Source organism: Mustela lutreola, chromosome 17, assembly GCF_030435805.1.
Source record: "Mustela lutreola isolate mMusLut2 chromosome 17, mMusLut2.pri, whole genome shotgun sequence".
Taxonomy (NCBI): Eukaryota; Metazoa; Chordata; class Mammalia; order Carnivora; family Mustelidae; genus Mustela; species Mustela lutreola.
Window position 1 is genome coordinate 21,190,609 of NC_081306.1, and position 16,868 is coordinate 21,207,476.

A 16,868-nucleotide genomic window follows, 5' to 3' on the forward strand; every position below is an offset into this window, starting at 1 on the left:
CAGACAACTGGAACTACATCAACAGGGGTGACACCAGGGCTTGTGTCCTGGCAGTGTCCTTCTGGCTTCACCTCCTTCTGGGTAGGGAAAGACAAAACTTGCAGGGCTGCATTTCCCTGCTCCTCCCACCATTTGCTTGGGAGGGCCAGTAAAATCCCGAGTCTGGAGGAGAACTGGCCAGACTGACGCTCATCATGGTCCTCAGCAGCGTGGGACCAGTGGCTTTGTTCCTGCTTCCCTTCCCCCACATCACAGGAGAAGAGGCGTCTGACTGCCTGCCCAGGATCAAGACTCTGGAATCCAGCCCCAGTCCCTCCTTCACATACTTACCTGTAGCTCTGCAGGGCAGAATGCGAAGGTGATAGCTGGGGCGCTGGAGGACCATGTGGCTGACCTTGAGCCCTCCCAGCTGTAAAAGCCTCCAAATCTGTGAGAAAGAGAACGCAAGTGTCATCACTGGGAACAAACAAATGATGACACTCATAGCTCAGTTCCTCCACTGTGCAGAGCATTTCCTGTGCCTTTTCCGCTATTTCACAAGTGGCTTCTTTTTACCCATCCTCTGGGTTCCAGGGCAGAGATTGTTTCAGACAGCTGGCTCTGGCCTCTCCTGGTCAACAGCATGATCAAGACGCCCAGTGACCATCTACTGGACTCCTTGGAGGAGCTGGGAGACAATGACTTTGAGAAGTTCAAGTTTAAGCTGAGCATCCGCCTGGAGAAGGATCACTCCCGGATCCCCTGGGGCCAACTCCAGAATGCCAAACCTGTGAAGCTGGCCACTCTGATGATCACCCACTATGGGGAAGAGAATGCTGCGAGGCTGACCCTGCAAGTCCTGAGGGCCATGAACCAGAACCTCCTGGCAGAGAAGCTTAACAGGGTGATTGGCCCAGGTAAGCAGGCCCCATGCCCCTTTCCTCTCCCCGTGTGTCTGCTGGCTATTCATGGGGTAGAAGGTGCGAGAGGGAACTTGTGTTTAGGCCAATGTGCTGTGACTTGGGGTTAGGAGTCCCAGGTCTACCATGACCCCAGGGACTCTGGTTGAGCGAGTTCTTTGTGCTGCTTAGGTCTTTGGAGCTGGTTTATTATAGCTAAGGCTCCTGATGGCTTTTAAAAAGGGCAAGGAAGGGAGGGCGGGGAGTGTTGGGAGTGGGAGGCTGAGATTCTCACTGCAGGGTGGAATCAGGAGAGGCAGGAGTTAGATGCCTGGTCTTAAAGGGGCCCTAACTTCATTGTGACTAACCCCTATGTACAGACCAGTATCTTCAGGAGAGAAAAAAAAGGGGGGGGGGGCTTGCTAACTGACCATATCAGCAGGGTCAACAGGTAATGTTCACATTGAAATCCACTTATTTTCAGTTTTTTTTTTTAAAGATTTTATTTATTTATTTGACAGAGAGAGAGATCACAAGTAAGCAGAGAGGCAGGCAGAGAGAGAGAGAGAGAGAGAGGGAAGCAGGCTCCCTGCCGAGCAGAGAGCCCGATGCGGGACTCGATCCCAGGACCCTGAGATCATGACCTGAGCCGAAGGCAGCGGCTTAACCCACTGAGCCACCCAGGCACCCCAACTTATTTTCAGTTTTGAGCTCTTCTTTGACACATTTCACAAAGGTATTCTAAAATTCCCAATTCTTTTCCTTTCTTTCATCTTTTCTCTTTCCTTGTTTTTCTTCCTTCTTCTCCTCCTTGTTCTTCTATTCCTATTTTGCTGTAACTTTCTGATTTTATCACACTCTGATCAACGAGTATGGCCTACTGGATTTTTGCTTTCAAAGAATTTTTATTATTTGAGATGTGGGGGCAAATATGTAATGGACTTAAAAAGTATTTGTTAGTGTTTGAGTATTTCTTCTACTTCTAGACTTTGAGGACACGTTAGAAATGCTTTCCATGTATTTTTCTGGAGTAGAATGTTTAAATAACATAAAAGTTCTCCACTCTTTGAAAGACTGATAGGAAAAAAAAATGAAAGACTGATAGGACGAAACCATGATCGCAGTCCAGTGTGATCTGATGAGTAGAATTTCATGTTATAAAACCTGGTTATTAGGACGCCTGGGTGGCTCAGTGCATTAAAGCCTCTGCCTTCAGCTCAGGTCATGATCCCAGGGTCCTGGGATTGAGCCCCACATCAGGCTCTCTGCTCAGCAGGGAGCCTGCTTCCTCCTCTCTCTCTGCCTACTTGTGATATCTCTCTGTGTCAAATAAATAAATAAAATCTTTTAAATAAATAAATAAACAAGCTGGGTTATTAGCATCTTCAGGGCTTTCCCATTTGTTCTTGAGCCAGTTTGAGGAACTTACATTTTCCCAGGAAGCCAAGTGTTTGCAACAGCAAAGCGTTTTAAACAGCTCTGAAGCAATTTTAGTAAGAGCCTCTTCTACCAAAAATTAAAGGGCTGATTACAGGATATCTTCTTTTATTCGTTAGAGTAGTGGTTTTCAAGTTCCATCAAGGAAGATAATTCAGGGATTCTTTAGAATGTTAACAAATACTTAATCCAAATTTTATTAACTTTTCTAACTTATAAAACCAACAAATGCATATTAAAATGTGTCATTAATAAAATTTTGAAATTCTAGAGGCCACCAGGGTAATAGTTTGTGCTGTCCTTGAACTCCTTTTTATGTAGTCCTTGGAATTAAGCCTTTCCTATCATTTCTGTTTAATGAAACCATATCCTGAAACTTCAAAGCAAGCTGTTTTTTTTTTTAATTTTATTTATTTGACACAGAGAGAGAGATCACAAGTAGGCAGAGAGGCAGGCAGAGAGAGATGGAGAAGCAGGCTCTCCGCTCAGCAGAGAGCCCGATGCAGGGCTCAATCCCAGGACCCCAGGATCATGACCCAAACCGAAGGCAGAAGCTGAACCCACTGAGCCACCCAGGTGCCCCGAAAGCAAGCTGTTTTAAAAACAACAACAACAACAACACAGGGGCACCTGGTTGGTTCAGTCGGTTGAGGAACTGCCTTCAGCTCAGGTCGTGACCCAGGAGTCCCGGGACTGAGTCCCATGTCAGGTTCCCTGCTCAGCGGGGAGTCTGCTTCACCTTATGACCCTCCCCCTTCTCATGCTCTCTCTCTCACTCTCTCTCTCTCAAACAAATAAAATCTTTTTAAAAAACCACCATTTCCACTTACCTGTCTGTTAAGATTTTTTTCATGTTGTGAAACCATAGAATAAAACAGAAGTCAATTAGTTTCTGAAGTTTTAACTGTCCTTCAAAATCTGTTTTCAAATTTTTATGCCAAATACCTTAATTCTTCTTATTGATGGGTTTTATAAGAGAGTTTTACACACCTATAATCACACACACATTAATACCAGTAAACCAGGGGGGATATTTATTTTACAAATTAAGAATTTTGTGTAAGACTTATATTGGAAACAAGCTCTCCTGCCAAAGAAGTTTGAAAAGCACTATTTGAGAAATATATAGCAAATAATTAGCATTTTATTATTTTTATCTTTTTTTTAGCATTTTATTATTTAATGGTAATTGTTGTTGCCTAGAATATTCTGAACTTGTCATTTCTGAAAGGATTTTTCCTTCTCTCCCTTCTCTCTCAACCCCTAGCCCTGAGCACTGCACAATTTCATGCCTTGTCATCCTGTTCTCATTGCAGAGCTTCTGATACAAGCAAGTGGCACTGATGGTTCAGCAATGTCTTGTTCCTCTGGGGAGAATAAGCCCAAAGGTCTGAAGATACCAGATGGCCTGAAAGGTGACAGGCAGCGGCAAAATGGTGATGGGGCCCCTGGCCTGCCATCCAGCCAGCAGGAGGCCGGAAGGGGGCCCCAGAAGAAGCCTCCGGGAAAACAGAGAGATCAGAAGAGTTCTGAGGGCCTGGATATGCTGCGCAAGTCAAGGCCCAGGAGCATGACTCTGGGTGCCAGGAGAAGCCCACTCCCTAGCAAACCACAGGGGGAGAAGGGGAGTCCTAGTGCCAGGCTACCCAGGAATGCCAACTCTTTAGGACGGCTCCAAGAACTTGACTCTGGGTCGCATACTGGGTCCCTAGGAAGAATAAAACCCAAGATCTCTGAAGGACATTTACCTTCAGGGCAGAAGCGACCCAGAAGTCTTGAACTTAACATCTTTCTGGGAGAGAGAGAAACTCCCAAACCAGAAACTCTTCTCTCTCAAGATAAAATGAGAAGTGATCATCCAGACTCAGCAGCCGCCCCCAGTGAAGTGGCCACTCTGGATGTAGGTGCTACCGTGGCTCCAGAGAAAGGCTCCAGGAATCCAGAACATTCCATGATTTCGAAGGGGGGAGTATTCAGGAATACACTTTCCAGTGCATCACTGTCTGGAGACCAGATGACCTGGGAGCATCCAGAATCCACAGGACCCTCAAAGAAAAATGGAATTGAGGGTCAAGAACCCCCTGAGGCCCTGAGGGAGATGGTAGGCAGTGAACTCCATTACTCTTCAGGTCTGGAAGTCCCTTCTTCAGGTAAGAAAGGACCCCAGAACTCAGAAGATCTGACATCCTTAGGAAGGGTGACCTGTTCAGGTGTTCCCCCACAAACCTTTTATCCCCACTGTATTTATGTCACAAGATCCCTGAGTGCCCCCCTGGGATCCCCAACCCATAGAGAATCTGAGGTAGGCTGTGAATCCTGAAAAATAAATGCACGTATGCACATCATCATAAAATGCTGCATCAAAGTTCAAGTTCTTAGACATTTTGAAATCCTTTAGAATGCCAAGTCAGTCATGGACCCCAGCTTGTGCCTCTGGGAAAGACTAGGTAAAAATACCCGCTTCTCACAATGACCCCATGGCTGTATGTCATGAGGCTAAGAGTCTGCCATTCACCTCTCTGGGCAGGGAGGTGAGCTATTGGCTAAAATACTAAATCTCTTTTACTAAGGAGGCAGAAATTGGGATTATGTTGGGTTGTGGGTAATAGAAATGTCAAAATAGCACTAATTGAAACAAGACAGAAGTTTCTTTCTTCTTTACATAAATAACGCGGATGGCTCAGAACAGATAAGGTACTCCATGGGTGAGGAACCAAGGCTCCTGCTGTTTTTCTGCTCCACCAAGTTTGCTTTCAAACTCATGGTCTCAGAGGGTGGCGTCCTCATTTCAAGCACCAGGATGGAAGGACAAAGGAGAAGAGTATAAGCTTAGGGAAAGTTTCCAGAAGTTTCTAGAAGCTGCTCGTGATGCCTTCATTTATATCCCTTTGGCCTGAATGTAGTCAAATAGCCATACCTAAGTGCAAGAAATGGGGTCTTTGTTGGGGGGGGGGAGCAGCAATCAATTCTATCACAAGGAAAGGAGGGGAGAATGGTTACTACGGGGCCCTCCCACAGTCTCACTTACAGATGTGATATGAATTCCTGGGATCTTGTGAGAGGCGGTGGGAGGGGACTAATGAATTGAGTATGTTTCTGTTTCTTCTTGTACCTCCTGTCATTTCTGCTTTATGAAGTTGTGCTATGGTCCTAGGGCACAGCTGGTTGTATCTCTCTGTCATCATGTTGGGTTTATACCCTTCAGCCTTATAAAGTCAAGTCCCTTTCCCTACTTCCATTGAATTCTTCTCACATCCTTACCATGTGCCAGGACCTCTGCTAGGGGTCAGGCTATGAGTGAATCACTGTCCCCAGGGGGTCTCTCATTCGGGTCATGAGAAGCCTGGATGGTGGTTTTATGCGGCAAAGCAAACACTGGTCAGAATGTCACATTACCTTTATATCACCTGCTACATCCATATATGTATAGGAGGAAAGCATGGAATTTATAACAAAAGGCCTTTTATTTTAAGATAATTATCCAGGAATTCCAAGTCTCGGGACTGTCATAAGCCCTTAGCCCTCAAGTCCACTGGGTAGTCTGCCGCCTTGCTAGAGCAAAGTCAGGGGAGGACAAGCTGGAAGTGACCACAGTCTAACCAGGAATTTGTGTGTCCCAAGCACGGGTTCGCTGTCACTCTCTGCTGTCCTTTGTAAGCACCCCTTCATAACGTTCTGGGTTTGTCACTCAGGAAATTCTTCCACTGCCATGTCTCCAGGGAAGCCACAGGATGAGGCTGTATATCCCCCTGGCCGTGCCCAGGAAAGAGATGACTCCTGCAGATACTCCATTGCTTCTAGGGAATCCAAGACCTCAGGCAAGTGCTCATCCAGCAGCCTCGTGCACCTGGCCTCACTCACAGTAAATAACTCCGAAGACTACAAGCAGCAAGAAGGCTTGCACATGGCCAATTTGAGCCCCAAGTCCCTACCACAGTGTGAGCGACACATGAAGCAGGTCCAGCTGCTCTTTTGTGAGGACCACAGGGAGCCTATCTGTCTCATCTGCAGTCTGAGTCAGGAGCATCGAGGCCACCAGGTGCGCCCCATCGAGGAGGCTGCCCTGGAATACAAGGTAGGCCTTCTTGGGGGTTGGGAGGGGAGAGGCTTTTAGAAGTCCGGGCTACTTTATTTCCCAACCCTGGGATGTTGGTGCATTAGTCAGCATTCTTCGGCCATAAGTAGCAAAAACACAATACAAGCCAGATCAGCAAAGAGGGAATTTACTGGTTCATGGACCTGAGATCCAAGGGCACTAGCTTCAGGTATGGCCGAATCCAGGTGCCCACATGATATTAAGAATCTCTCTCTCTCACCACTTCTTGGATATGCTTCCCCTGGAGTGATGGATTCATCCCTTTCCTGGGCCCCCTCCCTATGCTCTTGGCTGCAGCAAATTCTCCTAAAGCAGGGGCGCCTGGGTGGCTCAGTGGGTTAAAGCCTCTGCCTTTGGCTCAGGTCATGATCCCAGGGTCCTGGGATCGAGCCCCGCGTCGGGCTCTCTGCTCTGCGGGGAGCCTGCCTCTCTGCCTACTTGTGATCTCTGTCTGTCAAATAAATAAATAAAATCTTTAAAAAAAAAATTCTCCTAAAGCAGCAAAATCTCCTAAAGCAGATTTTCCCCTCTAGAGTTGGCCCAACTAAAGATGGCAGAGGCCAAGTTTAGGCTTCAACAAGTGCCTCTTTTTCAGGAGCAAATTCAAAAGCAGCTGGAGCATCTGAAGGCATTGAGAAAATCTGGAGAGGAACAGAGATCTCAGGGGGATAAGAAGACTGCAAAATTGCTGGTAAGGGCAGGGGTGTTCTATGGCCAATCCTTGCCTGAGTTCACCCCTGCAAAAGGAGGGAGGGCGCCAAAAGTGTGCAGGGGAGTCTCCAAAGTATATTGTCTCATAGGGAAGCAGAACTGATCACCTGTTTAGAATCACCTGCTTTTGAGGGGGCAGAGGGGTAACAGGAGTCCAAGGATGAGCTCGTCCCTGGAGAGGGAGACCAATACTCAGCAGGAAAGGAAATCTCCAAGGAGACTGTGCTTTCTTATATTCACCACAAAATGGTTTAGAGAAATTAACACCAGTGGCTGTCACTGAGGGGTGGGATTGAGGAAATGGGAAAATAAACTTTCCCATTTTAAATACTCCTTTGTATTGTTTTTATAATTGTCCTTTTCAGTTTTTTTTAAACCATATGGGTTTTTAAAATTCAAATGGTTAGACATTTTCTTTTAAACTGTCATTTTGTGATGCCACGGATTTCAATAAATACATTTGTTGGTCTTCCGCTATTGAACCTGGACACATAAGTTGCTTCCATTTTCCCTGCAAGCAAATTCAATTATCCCAAACAGCCTTAATTTGTCTGACCCCTTCTGTTGGCCAGATCCCATCTCCCACACCACAATGGAAAAAAGGCAAAGATAACAAAGGGCAGGAATGGGGGTGGGCATGGCATTGGCCCAGGTGTCTAACTTTTGCAAAAACTCATGAAGTGTAGTAAAAGAAAACCCCTTTCTGGGGTGCATGAGTGGCTCAGTCAGTTAAGACTGACCTGATTTCAGCTCAGGCCATGATCTCAGGATCGTGAGATCAGGCCCACATTGAGCTCCATGCTGGGTGTAGAGTCTGCTTAAGATTCTCTTTCTCCTTCTGTCCTTCCCCTCGTCACCTTCCCCACCCCACTCACCAGCTCTTTCTCTCTCTCTCTCTCCTGTCTAAAAAAGAAGAAAAGAAAACCCCTTTCTTATAATACCATGTGGCTTGGAACTTGTGGGTAAAGCAGAGGTCAGGGATGCCTCCCACCATGAAGATGAGGCAGAAGCCTGGGCCACAGGGCAACTCAGGGAGATAAGAAGGTCTGGTCTTCCCTTAAGACACTCGCCATAACATGAGCCCCCAAGAAAAGGTGATGCTGTTTTCAAGACTTCTTCTCCTCCTCCTTCTTTCAATAGTCAAAATACATATATAATTTTTTAATCATATGGAAGGGGTGGGAAACTCTTTTTTACAGCACAATGACAGCTAATACAAGTATGGAAGGATGGTTATGGGGTGCCTGGCTACCTCAGTCAGAGATTATATGACTCTTGATCGCAGAGGCCTGAGTTCAAGCCCTGTGATGGGGGCAGAGATTACTTAAATCAATCAATCAATAAAAACTTCTCAATACTTCAAAAAAGAAATTCTCCACTATACGAACCCCAATATAACAATCAACACCAACAAAGATCGTCAACAGATGCTAAAATTTTTAGCAGAAGTTCGTAAGAGAAAAAGATATGGACATCCTCTCAAAGTACCACCCCTTGGATTACTCATTAATTATAAAGGAAATAATACATATTTATACTGAAGAGGCGAGGCAGACCCCTCTTCAACCAAGTGACTGATCCCTGAATAATAGTCATGGACAAATTGGACACTATTTGCCTCCCCGTGGGACGTGTTAGGGAGCCCAGAGCATTAAAAATACGGTATTCCTGTCTAAGATACTGAACCTGAATTTAATCATGAGCAAAATTATCAGACAATTTTAGAACACAGGCCATTGAACATGACAACCGATCTGTCCTCTTTAAGGAAAAAAAGCGCCAATGTTAGCATCCTTAACAACAAAAGGTGAGGAAACATTTTTGGTTCAAAAGGACTAAAGAACTCAAAATGATGAGATCTCTCAAGTCCAGTCTTAGAAGATTTGAAGGGACTTCTCCCTCCATAGAGGAAGGAGAAGGCTCTCTAGAGCCTCTCCACCTTTCCACAGAAGCTCTTGATAGAACACGGACCCACGTGTGATGGTAGTAGAAGTCAAGTTCAGTTACATTCACTAGGTGGACTGAATGCCTTCATTCAGAGCCACATTGAGGATGTTCTGCATGCCAGCACTTTGGTGGGGAGTAGAGACAAGTCTCCTTCCTGGACACTTTGGTGGCTATAACCTTGTCCATTTACAACCCCAGGCATATGTCATCCTCACACTGGCTTTCAAGGAAGGAAAAAGATGATATCAGATATCTTAGTGTCCTGTGTCTGCCTTAACAGAGTACTGAAGACTGAATGGCTTAAACCACAGAAATGTATTCTCTCCAGTTCTGTAGGCCAGAAGTCCACAGTCAAGACATCAGCAGGACTGGTTCCTTCTGAGGGCTGTGAAGGAGAGACATCTTCCGGGACTCTACCCTCAGCTGGTTGATGTCATCTTTTCCCTGTCTCTTCGCATGCTGTTTTCCCTGCATCTCTGTCCCACATTCCCCACTCTAATGGCCACTCCAGTATGCCTCACCTTACCTAATTACATCTGCAATGATGTTATTTCCAAATAAGATCATATTCTTTAGATCCTAGAGGTTAGGACTTTAACATAAATTTTGGAGGGGATACAAATCAACTCAGAATAGTAGGTTTTAGGGAATTTTACAAGAGCCAGCCCCTGCCACCCTCAGTCTGTTCGGGAAGGTTCTGGCCCATTTTGTCTCCTTCTCTGAAATCCAGTCCTCCAAGAAGCTGAGGGATCCAGCCTCTTACCCGCCTGCAGGAGGTGGGCTTCTAGGGATTCTCTGGGCGTACCCATCCAGCACACTGCACAGACACCTACACCTTTCTGCTCCTCAGAAACAAACTGAAACCCAGAAGCAGAGACTCCGGCACCAGTTGGAGCAGCTGTACCATCATCTGCAGCAGCAAGAGAAGCTCTTTGTGGCCTCATTAGAGGATCTGAGCCAGACCATTGGCCAGGTCAGGGAGAAATACAGCACCCAAGTATCCAGAGACATTGCGCATCTTGACAAGCTGATCGGGGACCTGGAGGCCAAGCAGTCCCAGCCAGAATGGCAGCTCATGCAGGTGAGTGTGGCTGGCTTTCCCCTGCCCAGTGTGCCCAGTAGGATGACATGGGCTCCCAGCATTGCCATTAGCTCTGCCCAAGTCAGTACGAGACAAAGGTCTTGTGACCAGACCCCTCTGATGACCTCTCAGGAGCCCAGGGAGGCCCCAGCTTTCAAAGGGATCCCCTGGCATCTCCCAGAAGAGAAGAGCAGGGTTTGGGCACAGTTCTGTTGCAAGCCCCACCAGGCTGCCACTTCGGGTGATGAAACTTAGAATGGGGGAGAGGTGCCTGGGTTTTGTTGACACCCCAGAGTGGAAAGACCAGGAGGAAAGACCAGGAGTCAGCGCAGCCCCTAGGAGACTGATAATGGAGAGCTTCCCTCTTTTCTCTCCTAGGACATCGGAGTCACCCTGCACAGGTACCGAGAGGTCCCCTCATATTCCCTTGGGTATCCTGCAGGAAGCAGTGGGGGAGGCATCCCTAGGAGGGAGATGCTCCCAACCCCGGGTGTGTGACTCCTCCTGGTCTCCTCCTATCTCCTGCAGCTTCCTAAGTGCTTTCTGGATTTGTGTAGGGAAAATGGGAGTGTGATCAGGAGAGCGAGCATGGGTCAAAGACAGCAAAGAATGAACACAGCCTATCGTGCTAATGATGTTTCCTAAGAAATCTTCCTAAGGATTGCAGTTTGCCTCATGAAAACTGTTCCTGCAGAAGTGCCTCCCTCCCTGAGACCACAAATGTTTATGGTCTCAGGGAGGGAAGGACTGTCTAGGAGTGGAGATGCTAAGCCCAGACCAGGGAAGGAAGGTGAGGGAAGGGAGGAGGCTGGACATTACAGTTACTTCAGGAGCTTTACAAAATCCTGACATACAGGCTCTGGCACACAAATTAAATCCAGATCTTCAAGAGTGTAAGAGCATAAATTTTTTGTGTTTTTTTTTTCTCTCTTTTTTGGCGGTAAAATACATATAAAATGAAATGTACCACTCTGACCATTTCTAAACGTGCAGTTCCTTGCCATTAAGTACATCCCTATTGTCGTGCAAGCACCACCACCACCATCTGAAGCATGTTCTCATCCTCCCAAATGGGAGCTTCGTACCATTAAAACATAACTCCCTATATTGCCGCCTCACCCAGCCCCTGGCAACCACCATTCTACGTCCTGTCCTTATGAATTTGACTGCTCTAATTGCTTTATATAAGTGGAATCATACAGTATTTGTGCTTTTGTGTCTGGCTTATTTCGTAATGTCTTCAAGGTTTGTCCATATTGTAAAATGTGTCAGAATTTCATCCCTTTATAAGGCGGCTGAGTAATATTCCACTGTATGTGTACGCCAAAATTTGTTTATCCTTTCGTCTATCAATGGACACTTGGGTTGTTTCCACCTTTTGGCTATTGTGAATAATGCTGCTATGAATACCGCTGTACATCTATCTGTTTGAGTCTCTGCTTTCAATCCTTTGGGGCAAATACTTAGAAGTAAAATTGACGTGTCATATGGTAACTCTATGTTTAGTTTTTTGAGGAACCACTATACTATTTCCCACAGTGTCTGTACCACTTTATGTTCCTAGCATCAATGCACAAGTGTCCCAATTTTTCCACATCCTTGCTAACAACTGTCATTTTCAGTTTTTCAAAACTGAAAATAACCATCCTAATGAGTCATAGCCCATTGTGGTTTTCTTCTTATTTACTATCATTTTTATTTCAACAGAAAAGGACTAAAGAAGTATAATTAATTTGACTAGATAATTCTGGGCTGAGCATTTCAATATTAACACCATTTTAAGGCCATTATTAAAACTCACTGTGGTTTTGATATCAGTGGTTTTTTTAACTCCTTAGGTGATGCCAATCTGTGGCCAAAGTTGAGAACCAAAAACTCAGAGTCCAGGGAGGACTTTCTTTGCCAAGCCCAAGTGGGCTGGGTGTCCCCTGTGGACTCTACACCTTACTTCCACCTCATGGGAACTTGGGCTACCCCATGCACCAGCGGCTCTCTGGCCAACAGTCTGTTGTCTCTAGGGTCAAGATAGCAACTGTTCCTAAGCCATGGTACACTCCTCCAGAGGTGGAGAAAAAGATCCACTTGATCTACCAGAAATCAGAGTTTATGGAGAAGAGCATGAAGTCTTTCCGGGGTAGGTGGGCTTGGGGGAAATGGGGAAGCACCTGCTTGCTTCCTCTCTGATGTCCATGTAGCCCAGACCCCTCTGACATCCCTTTTCCAACTCCCATGGCCTTTCTGATGCCATCTTCAGCTTCTTCCTGATCTAACCCTAGCTGGGGAACCTAACTCAAGCTCCCTTTCGTCTTTCAGAAACCCTGCGTTCAGAAATGGACCTCTTCAATAGTGAGTATAGCGAAGGCAGAATGTGCTTGCTGGGGGTTACTGTCATATTCCCTGTGCTCTTGATTTCTGGGCATTATTCAGAAGAGAGAATAACACCTGTAACAAAGGCAGAAGAAAGCCTTCATAGGCTCTGTGCTGGACTTGGGATCTGGGTCAACTCATCAGACCACAGAGTCACCAAGGCAGGCTATAGGGTCCAGGAGAATGGGGTTAATCCAAGGAGAGGAAACAAGGTCCTGAGCTGGGGTAGGGGTCCTTGTCTTTCCTTGTTGTGATGACCAGGGTACATTCAGACTCTCTGAATTGGGACACTCAGGTTTCACCGCACCCCTCCCCTCTTCTTTTTCTCTGTAGTTCCAGAACTGATTTGCGCTCAGGCACATGCTGGTAAGTGTCCAGACTAAGGCAAGTGGACTTCACCTGCTGGGTCCCTGTGCAGACCTCCAGTGTGTTCCAGAAGAATGTCCCTAATGTGCCCTGGAGGTGGGGAGAACCCTGTGGGTGTACTGTCCATGGACCCCCAACAAGGTATTCTAATTCTTTCTGCAGTTAATGTGATTCTGGATACAGAAACTGCCCACCCCAACCTCATCTTCTCTAATAACCTGAAGAGCGTAAGACTTGGAAACAAGTGGAATCGTCTGCCTGACAATCCAGAAAGATTTGATAGTTGCACCATTGCCCTAGGCCTTCCAAGCTTCCTCTCTGGCCGCCATTACTGGGAAGTGGAGGTGGGAAACAAGACAGGGTGGATCCTGGGCATCTGCAAGGCATCCGCAAGCAGGAAAGGGACCATGACGCTGTCAGCCAACAACGGCTACTGGGTGGTGATGATGATGAAGCGAAATGAGTACCAGGTGTCCACCATTCCCCCAACACGCCTGCAGATAAGGGAAGCCCCCAAACGTGTGGGCATCTTCCTGGACTACATGGCTGGAGACATTTCCTTTTACAATGTAACATACAAATCCCTCATATACACATTCACCAGCTTCTCTTTTTCTGGGGCCCTTCAGCCTATGTTCAGCCCGGGAATACATGATGGAGGGAAGAACATGGATCCTCTGACCATCTGCCCCATGGCTGACCAGAAGCCTCAATGAATGCCCAACATTTTGCATCTCTCTTCCGGCTCCCAGCCTTGTATCTTGAATCTGTACACTCAACTGTCATTATTGAATGCCTACTGGGTTCCAGCTGCTGTGGTAATGTAACAAGAGAAGAGTGCCTGTGCCCAAAGAGCCTATGGAATGGGAGCAGAAATAAGCTGAGAACCCAAATATTGGTAAATAAAGGGTGAAGAGAACATGTGCTGATGCCACCTAAGAGGAAGAAGTACATGGCTGTAGCTTAATAAATCCTTGTATGAATTAGTACCCTGAGATGTCACTAAGGCAGAGAGCTCACCCTCATTTTGCCCCAGAGCTCTATGGCAAGGATGTGTCCCCTCATTCTATCCTCCTATCCTCTTCCTTGAGGACTTGGAAAGCTGAGAAACAAAACAAGCAGACTGGACTATTATATTTTTGTACCTGGATTAATGAATTACGGATTTTAAGAATATTGGCTAGGCCTCATAAATAAATCAATTATAAAACTTGGTCATAACTGCACTCAGTTTGCACTCAGTTTGTTGTACTTAGTCAGTCATTGTGAGACTCCATTTCCCTACTGAACGCTGTGAGAAAGATGGAACTGCTATAGTGGGAAAACATTTGACACATGTTTGACACCTATTCCCAGTCAGTTTTTTTTTAAGATTTTATTTATTTATTTGACACAGAGAGAGAGAGAGAGAGAGAGAGAGATCACAAGTAGGCAGAGAGGCAGGCAGAGAGAGGGGGAAGCAGGCTCCCTGCTGAGCAGAGAGCCCGATGTGGGGCTCGATCCCAGGACCCTGAGATCATGACCGGAGCTGAAAGCTCAACCCACTGAGCCACCCAGGTGCCCTCCAGTGTCCGGTTTTTGAAAAATTCTGTCCTGATCTATCATCCCCTATGTAAAGAGCTGTAAAGAGAAAGGAGGTAAGGGGATGAAAGAATCAGATGAAGATTAAACACTAAACCCCTCCTACCCCAACTCATCTTTCCATCTGTACTCTAGAGCCTAGACTGGACTCAGCTTCTCCATGATTGTGGTCCTGGTTTCTTCAACCCAGAGTCTTGTTCTACCCACATAATCCATCCCCTGACAGAGATCGTGTGCTCTATCTGCTTAGCTGTTCCTAATTCTTCCTTGCTATAACCCTTCCATAAACAGCTTCCTGTATTTTTTCCACCATCTCCCCATACACATATTTCCCCCCCTGTTATTCCTAAAGTGGCTCCAGAATGTGAACTATCTGATAAAACTTGCTACAGGGGGCCATACGATCCTTCAGAAAGATTAAATAATGTTTCATGCCCAAAGCAATGTTTGTCATTTAACATTTTTTGCTCACTGAATACAGATATAATGGGGTTTTACCTATGTTTTAATTTATTTCATTATCTGTTAGTGAGGCTGTGAATTTTCCATGTGGACTTCTACCTTTTGCTTCATTCTATTTGCTATGTGGAATCTAGATATTGAACTTAGTTGTCTTTAGTACTTCTTCAAAAATATTTTATTATTTAATTTTATTTATTTGTCAGAGAAGCAGGCTCCCCGCTAAGCAAGGACCCGATGCAAGACTCAATCCCTGGATCATGAGATCATAACCTGAGCCAAAGGCAGATGCTTAATCCACTGAACCATCCAGGCGCCCCTCAAAAATATTTTACATACTAAACACCAGTATTTGTATGATGAAAATTTCTATCGTGTTTTTTTAAATTGAGATTTAATTCACAAACCACAAAATTCACCCCTTTAAAGTGTAGAGTTAAGTGGGTTTTAGCAAATTCACAATTTGGAAATATCACCACTAAATCCAGAACATTTTCCTCACCCCTAAAACAAGCCCTGCATCCACTGGCAGTCACTTGACACTCTCCTCTTCCCCAAATCCCTGGTAACTACTATCCTATTTTTGTCTCTATGGATTTGCCTATTCTGAACATTTCATGCAAGCAGAATCACACAGTATGAGGTCTTCTATGACTGACTCCTTTCACTTGGCATAATGTTTTCGAGCTCCATCCATGTTGCAGCATATACTGTACTCATTCATTTCTTATTCTTATATGGATATATTACATCTTGTTTAGCCACTTATCAGGGTTTTTTAAAGATTTATTTTTGAGAGAGAAAGAGAGAGCATAAGCTGGGTAGGGGAGGAGTTGTGGGGGGGGGGGGCTGAGGGAGATAGAGTCTCCACTAACAGGGAACCTAACTGGGGACTCAATCCCAGGACCCTGAGATCATGACCTGAGCTGAAAGCAGATGCTTAACTGACTGAGTTACCCAAGCTGCCCCAACATTAAATTTATGTTCTTTTATGTTCTCTTATTGGTTATTAAATTCCACTTTTTGTACACAGTATAAGGACACATGCTGTCTTTCCAGAAGAGTAGGCAATTTTTGCTAGCACCATCTATTTTACACTAAGTTGAAATGCTACCCTTTCATAGAGGTCCATGTACATTCAGATCAACTTTAGCACTTACTATTCTTTTCTGTTCTACTTATTGACGTCTGGTTCAAACCACACTGCTTTGATTCAAGTAGTTTTTGTTTCTGTTCGTTTTTGGCTTTTGATGTCTGGAAAAGCAAGTATCCTTTATTTTTAGAAAAACTTTTGGTACCACAGTTTTAACACTAGTCTGTAACATATTCTGAAACATGGCTAAGTAAGTCACCTATAGTTAGTTAGCGTTAAGGGAAAAAACCATCCATCTATACTTTTACTTTGGTCATCCAGCGGGAGGCAGGCATTACATAGAATAAAACGCTCCCTGCCCCGGGGCTGTCACAACCCTGATCAGCGCTTCACTGGGGAATGAACCGAGTACGGAAACAACTCAGGGAGAAAGGGCGGTTAGGCCTCCCTGAGAGGCTGAGGACGGAAACGAAGGCGACTGGAGAATGATCACCACGATTTCCCAGAAAACAAGACGGCCCATTCAGATCGCAAGGTAGAAGGAGGCAAGCGGGGGAGAGGAAGGTCGCCAGGTTCTGATCTATGGGCCGCCCTTACCGGAAGGGACAACTGTGATAGGACCCAGAACCGGGCACAGACCCTGACACGCCACCCACACACCGCCTCAGCGGTCCTTCGACAGACCCACGATGCGGCGGCGGAGACAGCCGCAGCCTCTCTCAGATCTTCCGGTCCGAGAGGCAGCCCACTTCCTGTCGAGCCCGGAGAAAGCAGGATGGAGTCGGGGGTGGGACTGTCCCGCCCCAACCGCCGCGCCTAGCGGCCTCCCAGTGGCTGTTCGGAGCCGAACTA

General features: G+C 46.0%; 2 protein-coding genes across 4 annotated transcripts in view; one reads left to right on the forward strand and one right to left on the reverse strand.

Moving 5' to 3' along the window:
* The window catches only part of MEFV (MEFV innate immunity regulator, pyrin), a 32,276-nt gene extending 18,172 nt beyond the window's left edge, over positions 1-14,104 (forward strand). Inside the window, exons 1-10 of one of the 3 annotated variants that reach the window (XM_059154148.1) lie at positions 471-896; positions 3,632-4,465; positions 6,035-6,390; positions 7,007-7,102; positions 9,920-10,150; positions 10,529-10,551; positions 12,169-12,284; positions 12,464-12,496; positions 12,851-12,883; positions 13,046-14,104. In XM_059154148.1, the coding sequence (XP_059010131.1) occupies positions 623-896; positions 3,632-4,465; positions 6,035-6,390; positions 7,007-7,102; positions 9,920-10,150; positions 10,529-10,551; positions 12,169-12,284; positions 12,464-12,496; positions 12,851-12,883; positions 13,046-13,599 (2,550 nt within the window). In that variant the 5' untranslated portion in view covers positions 471-622 and the 3' untranslated portion in view covers positions 13,600-14,104. Of the gene's footprint in view, positions 1-470; positions 897-3,631; positions 4,466-6,007; positions 6,391-7,006; positions 7,103-9,919; positions 10,151-10,528; positions 10,552-12,168; positions 12,285-12,463; positions 12,497-12,850; positions 12,884-13,045 lie in introns of those variants that run through there. The other 2 variants (XM_059154147.1, XM_059154149.1) reach the window with 2 other exon arrangements.
* The window catches only part of LOC131820038 (uncharacterized), a 32,426-nt gene that overhangs the window by 14,799 nt on the left and 759 nt on the right, over positions 1-16,868 (reverse strand). The window contains exons 3-4 of the mRNA XM_059155520.1: positions 16,677-16,768; positions 331-427 (exon numbers count right to left, since the gene is read on the reverse strand). Coding sequence (XP_059011503.1) covers positions 331-427; positions 16,677-16,768 — 189 coding nt within the window. The remainder of the gene's footprint in view (positions 1-330; positions 428-16,676; positions 16,769-16,868) is intronic.